At 38.0% G+C, this 6,421-nt stretch overlaps 2 protein-coding genes across 3 annotated transcripts; both read left to right on the top strand.

Annotated features, from left to right (window-relative positions):
- The first annotated feature begins 371 nt into the window (after nt 1-371).
- Nucleotides 372-2,803, top strand: LOC106436715 (elicitor-responsive protein 3). Of its 2 annotated transcripts, XM_013877672.3 has the most exons (7): nt 372-670; nt 740-844; nt 987-1,113; nt 1,204-1,275; nt 1,916-1,961; nt 2,055-2,388; nt 2,482-2,803. In XM_013877672.3, the coding sequence occupies exons 1-7, from the start codon at nt 634-636 to the stop codon at nt 2,517-2,519; spliced, it is 759 nt and encodes a 252-aa protein (XP_013733126.1). In that variant the 5' UTR covers nt 372-633; the 3' UTR covers nt 2,520-2,803. The 2 variants fall into 2 exon arrangements, with proteins under 2 accessions (XP_013733126.1, XP_048619301.1); XM_048763344.1 differs by having other exon boundaries at nt 428-670; nt 987-1,275.
- A 238-nt stretch (nt 2,804-3,041) lies between these two features.
- LOC106436714 (cyclin-D3-1) lies at nt 3,042-5,035 on the top strand. Its single transcript, XM_013877671.3, has 4 exons — nt 3,042-3,999; nt 4,077-4,278; nt 4,350-4,480; nt 4,558-5,035. Exons 1-4 carry the CDS (start codon nt 3,520-3,522, stop codon nt 4,825-4,827), a joined length of 1,083 nt encoding a protein of 360 aa, XP_013733125.1. The 5' UTR covers nt 3,042-3,519; the 3' UTR covers nt 4,828-5,035.
- Nucleotides 5,036-6,421: the final 1,386 nt, after the last annotated feature.

Below are 6,421 nucleotides of genomic sequence, written 5' to 3' on the forward strand. Positions count from 1 at the left end.
CGTGTGTTTTCGACCTCCTTACCTACCTACGTTAGACGTCTCTACAACATGCTGCTAAAAAGAATGTACAAGTCTCCAAGCGACTCGCTCAAACATGGATAGTTAGTTCATGACACCATGTTACTAATTCTATGTTTTGCTACGAACTCGTTACGATAAGATACTAAGTCACTGTTCTGTTATGACCTCTTTATGAATAACACTCTCCTCAAATATACACACTCTTCAATATGTATGCCGAGTGCTGAAGCTTGGAAGAGGCTCGCAGAAGTTTCCAACCAAATGCCTCGAACACTCTCCTCAATATACACGTCGGTACACACGTTATGGTCTTATATGGGATGATGCAGAGTTGGTCTTTGAAGCGCTTGTGGCTTTCGCAAGAAACACATCGGTATTTAATAACGAAATAATATTATTTTATTAAACGCGTAATTAATACTATATTTATGTAAAGTCAAAGTTACGATGATGACCTTACGAAACGCGTGTTTGGCTCTTGAAAGCAACTTCTGGGAAAGTCTGATTATTTAAATTAATAGATATTTAAATCGTCACGGACCTCCTCTGGATTCAGCTCGTCCTCATCAGTCATTATTTTCGTAAGCAACCGAAGCTTCTTCAATCCAATTCATGTCGGGAATTCAAGGCCAGATCCTCGAGGTCACTGGTTAGTAGTGCCCTTCTCTTCCCCTGATTCGGTTCTCAGCAAAGTTTAATTTTGTTTTTTTTTTTTCAGTGGTTGGGTGTCAGAAATTGAAGGATACAGAATGGTTCTCAAGGCAAGATCCATACGTTGTCCTCGAGTACAGCGGCACTAGGCATCGTACCCGAACCTGCACAGGTTCGGATCCGAACCAAATTTTAGTATCTCTCAAAGTTGCGGTTATTCTGATTTTTCTTCAGATCTATGGACAAATTTTAGTATCTTTTCTATTCTCGAAGTTACTTAATTTAGTTTTGATTTGATTGGTTGTGGGTTTCAGATGGTGGGAAGAAGGCAGTGTTTCAAGAGAAGTTTATGTTCACTTTGCTCGAAGGACTTAGGGATCTTAAAGTTGCTGTCTGGAATAGTAACACTCTCTCCACTGATGACTTCATTGGCAATGCTACGTATGTTGATTTCTCATGTCGGCTTTCTGTTTGTGATAGTCGATTTGGAATTGAGTCTTTTTGGTCTGTTATTTTGTTTGTTGTGATTAGGATTCAGTTGCAGAAGGTTCTTTCTCAGGGATACGACGACTGTACCTGGACTCTTCAGACCAAAACTGGCAGGTAACTACATTGGCTTCACTAGTTTTGGGGACTTTTGCTTTGAGTATCATGGTTTGTTCGTTATCAAAGACACTCTTTTTATATATTTCTGTAGCTGCACAGTGCTTGAATATATATAGTTTCCTTAGTTGGTTACTGCAGTCGTGTGTCCTGTGCTTTCTACTGAAGTGGAATGATTAGTTCATGCTATTTATTTAAATTCTTGACATGGAAGCATGGTTTTGTTCACTGATAAGACTGTTTTATGTGGAGTTTCTTGTCATCTTTGCTTTTAGTAGAAATGCAAGATTTATTTTTATTTCAGCAAAATTGCACTTGTTTGTTTTGTTTGTGCGTTTCCTTCCTAGTGTAATGTGATGAGATATAGAACTGAACCTACTGAGATATATCTCTTGTTAAGTTGCCTAATAATTACCAGTGAGGTCTCATTTAAACGCTGTAATGTCAATTAGAATCATAGAATTTTAACCATGGCGGATATGTATGACTCTGTGATTGACTGGAACTTTCGTTATCTTATATTCCCTAAAGTCAGTTACAACAATCTGCAAAGATTTTGGTTGCTTGTTCTCAGTGTTTTCTCCTTGTAATTATTTGATTATAAATTCTTCTAAAAATGCGTTACCTTTCCGTCTTGCAGATTTGCGGGAGAAGTAAGACTAATACTGCATTATGCAGGCGCAAAGGTAAAGCCAAGACTTCATTAGCAACACTGAGTTACTTCTTTCATTTATTGACAAAACGGGGCTATAAAGACAAAATCTGTTTCTTGTATGCAGAAACAAAATTACGGGTCTGCGCCATCAGCACCACCATATGCCCCTCAAGTACCTCAGTACTCAGCACCGCCTGCTCCATCTCCATATTCATCACCACCCTACTCTGGACCATCTCCGTACCCACAAGGACAATACTCTCAGCCGCAATCGGCATACCCACCAGCTTCAGCTTATCCTCCTCCTCCCTCAACTGCTTATCCTCCAGGTCCTTCAGCTTACCCTCCCGGTCCTTCCGCTTACCCTCCAGGTCCTTCAGCTTACCCTCCTCCTCCGCCATCCTCAGCTTACCCTCCTCCTCCATATCCTCCTCAACCATCACCGTATTACCCACAAGGTACGTTAATACTCTTTTTTTTCTTCTGATCTAAGGTTTGCTTGTTTGTTCTTGCTCAGTGGTAGTTGATATTGTATTCTTCTTCTTCTTCAGGTCCATATCCAGGACAATACCCTCCGCCTACGTACTAAAGCTGCGGCGTTTAGAATTGACAGGAAAGTGGTTATGATGCATAGATCATAATACTAGTGATATGCTATTCCTAGAACTTTGTGACGATTTTTTTGTTCTTTCTTTTATCTTCCCTGTGCTTTTGTTGGTCTTTGCGAAATGTAGCTTAATGGTTAGTTTTTTGCGATGGTCAGTGAGACTCATTGGGGAAGTTTGGATATGTTCATATTAAGCCAGCTTGCAGATTATGTTGCAGAATAATCGAATTATTACCTTTAAAAAAGACCTTATATTGTGGTGTGTATGTGTGGTTCATCGATCATCTTTAGTCACAATTTCTTAAGAGCTGGTTTCTGTTCTGTCTTTTTTTCTTTTGTTCAACCTGTTCTGTCTTTTAACTCTTAAGATTTGGAACTATTCGTGTTCACAGCAGCTAATCATCGAAATGCTCAGTGATTAGTAGTATATAATATATTTTGTCAATGTCTATCCAGCTCGATGTTTTAAAGTCTCTAACAAAACATTGTTGACAATCGGCAATAAAGTTGTAGAATCTAAGTATATTAGCCGACATATTCAACTACACTTTGGTTTCTCGATCTCTACTCCACTGAGCAAAAGTGGGTAAAGACTAAAGAGGGAAACAGACGTATAAGAAAATGAAAAATAGAAAAGAAACTTGCACATTATTTTGAATTTTGATTAAGAAAAAAAGGTTTATTGCGAGAGTAAAAGACAAACGTGAAAACCTCATAAATAAATCTTCTTCTACTCGCCCTCCTCTCACTTCCAGCTTTTCTCCTCTCTCTCTCTCTCTCTCTCTCTCTCTCTCTCTAGTATCTCTTTTGTAGCTGCCCTGCTACAGCTAATCTCTGCACGTTTCCATAGACAGGAAGATGAGTCTCTCTCCGAGAGATTTTCTCTCTTTCATCTTATCTTCTTCTAGGTAATGCTCCTCTGAGCCTACCTAATAACCAAAGAGCCTCTATCTTCTTCTTCTCATTCTTGAGTTTATCAACAATGGCGATTCGTAAGGAGGACGAAAGTAGAGAAGAACAGAGCAATTCGTTTCTTCTTGATGCTCTCTACTGCGAAGAAGAGAAATGGGAAGACGAAGAGGAAGAAGTTGAAGAGAACTCTTCCTTTTCCTCCTCTTCTCCTACTTCACCATTGGTTCTTCTGCAGCAAGATTTGTTCTGGCAAGACCAAGATCTGGTCACTCTCTTCACAAAAGAAGAGGAGCAAAGACTCACCTGTCTCGATGAGGTTTATCTCGCCACGGATCGTAAAGAAGCCGTGGGTTGGATTCTGAGAGTCAACGCTCGTTATGGGTTCTCTACTTTGGCTGCTGTTTTAGCCATAACGTACCTAGACAAGTTCATCTGTAGCTACAGCTTACAGAGAGACAAACCATGGATGCTTCAGCTCGTTTCTGTTGCGTGTCTCTCTCTAGCTGCTAAAGTCGAAGAAGTCCATGTCCCTCTTCTTCTAGACTTTCAAGTAAATGATCATTTCCCTTAAAGTCTCGGTTTTTTGTTTGTTCTGTTCCTCAATCTCTCTGTTTTTGTGGTTTGTAGGTGGAGGAGACTAAGTATGTGTTCGAAGCCAAAACCATACAGAGAATGGAGCTGCTGCTTCTCTCTACTCTCCAGTGGAAGATGCATCTCGTTACTCCACTTTCGTTTCTAGACCACATCATCAGGAGATTGGGTCTTAAAAACAACTCTCACTGGGATTTCCTCAACAGATGTCACCGTCTCATCCTCTCTGTAATCTCCGGTTCGTAAACGACAAAACAAACCCCATTTCGTTTATCATCTACTGACATTCTTGTGTGGTTTTTTTGTCAGATTCAAGATTTGTCGGCTACCTCCCATCAGTTGTTGCCGCAGCTACCATGATGCGAATTATAGAGCAAGTTGAGCTCTTTGACCCTCTCTCACACCAAAACAACCTCCTCGGTGTCCTTAACATAACCAAGGTTCGCTTCTAATCACTCAATTAGTTAAAACTCTGTTCTCTCTGGCATTTTAACGAACAGTTATCGTGCACTTACAGGAAAAGGTGGAACCTTGCTACAATCTCATCCTCCAATTACCAATTGATCACATGGGTTTACAGATCGAAACCCAATCTTGCCGCAAACGCAAGAATCGCGACTCATCATCGTCGTTGAGCAGCCCAAGCTGCGTGATCGATTCAAACCCTTTCAATAGCAACGAAAGCTCAAACGATTCGTGGTCTGCGAGTTCGTCGCCGCCGCAGCAACAACAAGAACCTCCGTTGAAGAAGACGAAGATGGAGAAACCGATTTTGCATCTGTCGTAGCCACTCCTTAGCTCGCTTTCTACGTTTAATTTACGTTTTTTTTTAAACTTGAGAACGATCGTGTATTAAGCGTCCCCGTTGCATATACGAAATGTCTCGAATGCCCTTACTTGCTATGGCTTGATACCGCGTGTGTCTGAAGGGCATTCGTGACATTTGACTGCATGGGATGCGATGAAGAGATTAGTAATAATAGTCTTTGCGTAAACTTTGAGGCTTTTTGCAATCTTTGGGCCTTAATCTTCGGTGTTTTATATTTAATGTGTTTAACAATCTAAATACGATTAGGATAGGGTTGAGATATAGTATACACTTTGATCAAGAAAACGTTTATAAATAGCAGATTAAGTAGTATTAACATGGAGAATACTGCATAGGAAGATGGGTTGGAAGTTTGAAAATAGCGGTGTTTAAATAAGAAATAAACAGAACAAGATGTTAAGACGATATATATACATATATAAATATATTGTATATTTTATATTTCATCAAAATGTCATTTTTCTTTTTATACTTTTAATGCAATTTATAAAATACATTTATCTTATTAATAATTTTATTTATCTCGAATATTATTGATTAAATAGATGCACTTAGTAAACACATAAATTTATTTTTTTTTTATTTTTATTTTAAAGACTTTCACATAAATTTATATTTAATTATTTTTAATTTACGTCTTTTGTTAAAAGGGAGATAATTTTTTTTGTCCAGAATGGTGTGTATAATACAAATTATACAAATGAGATGTCAAAATGTTTAATATGGAATGAGTCTGTTTCGTTTATGATCAAAAATGAAGGATTTAGCGTTTTAGGCTTTGACTTGTTGAGAAGGACCAAGTATTCTTCTTTTCTGTGGTCAGTCTTCCGATATAATTGTTTTCAAAAATGAGAAGAAAAACAAAAATTGAAAATGAAACAGTATTATTGATTTAGATTTTTTCAAGAAGGCTTTTCAATTTGAAACCTGCTCTACTTCTGCTAGGCGCACTAGTATCAACTACTCCAAAACATATTAACATGATTATACAATAATTAATAATCACTAATCAGCTTCACATAGTCTTAAATCAGCTAAAGAGATAAATTAGAAGTGAATAATAACCCGCAAACAAGTCTCTTTTATTTGGAGGTCAGTAACTCAGAAATTAGCAAACAAGTCTTATTAAAATCGTTTGAGTGGTGTGGACGACAAAATCTGGTGCAGCAATAACACAAGAACCAAAGCAACCTGCTTCCACTCTGAGCACCTGGGATGATAAACTTTCATCATTCACTATTTTGCGCATACCGGAATGTCGATAAGCAAATTATTTGTAGAAAGTAGAAGCCAATAGTATATGACAAAATGAAATGTAGCTTTTGCTTTATTAAATACAAATACTTTTGTTATAAAAAAGTTGTTGAATAAACTGTAGTTTTACATCAGCAACATTGTCATACAACTTAGTTTTAGTGACAAAAATGAAATAATCGTCTACCATAGTTTCCTTTTGTATCACGAACAAGCTTATATATGGATAATACGTTGTTGCCACTCAAATTATATTTTGTTTCGACTGTCGTTAAGCTTTAGGTGGTGAAATCTTCTC

Source organism: Brassica napus, chromosome C7, assembly GCF_020379485.1.
Source record: "Brassica napus cultivar Da-Ae chromosome C7, Da-Ae, whole genome shotgun sequence".
Taxonomy (NCBI): Eukaryota; Viridiplantae; Streptophyta; class Magnoliopsida; order Brassicales; family Brassicaceae; genus Brassica; species Brassica napus.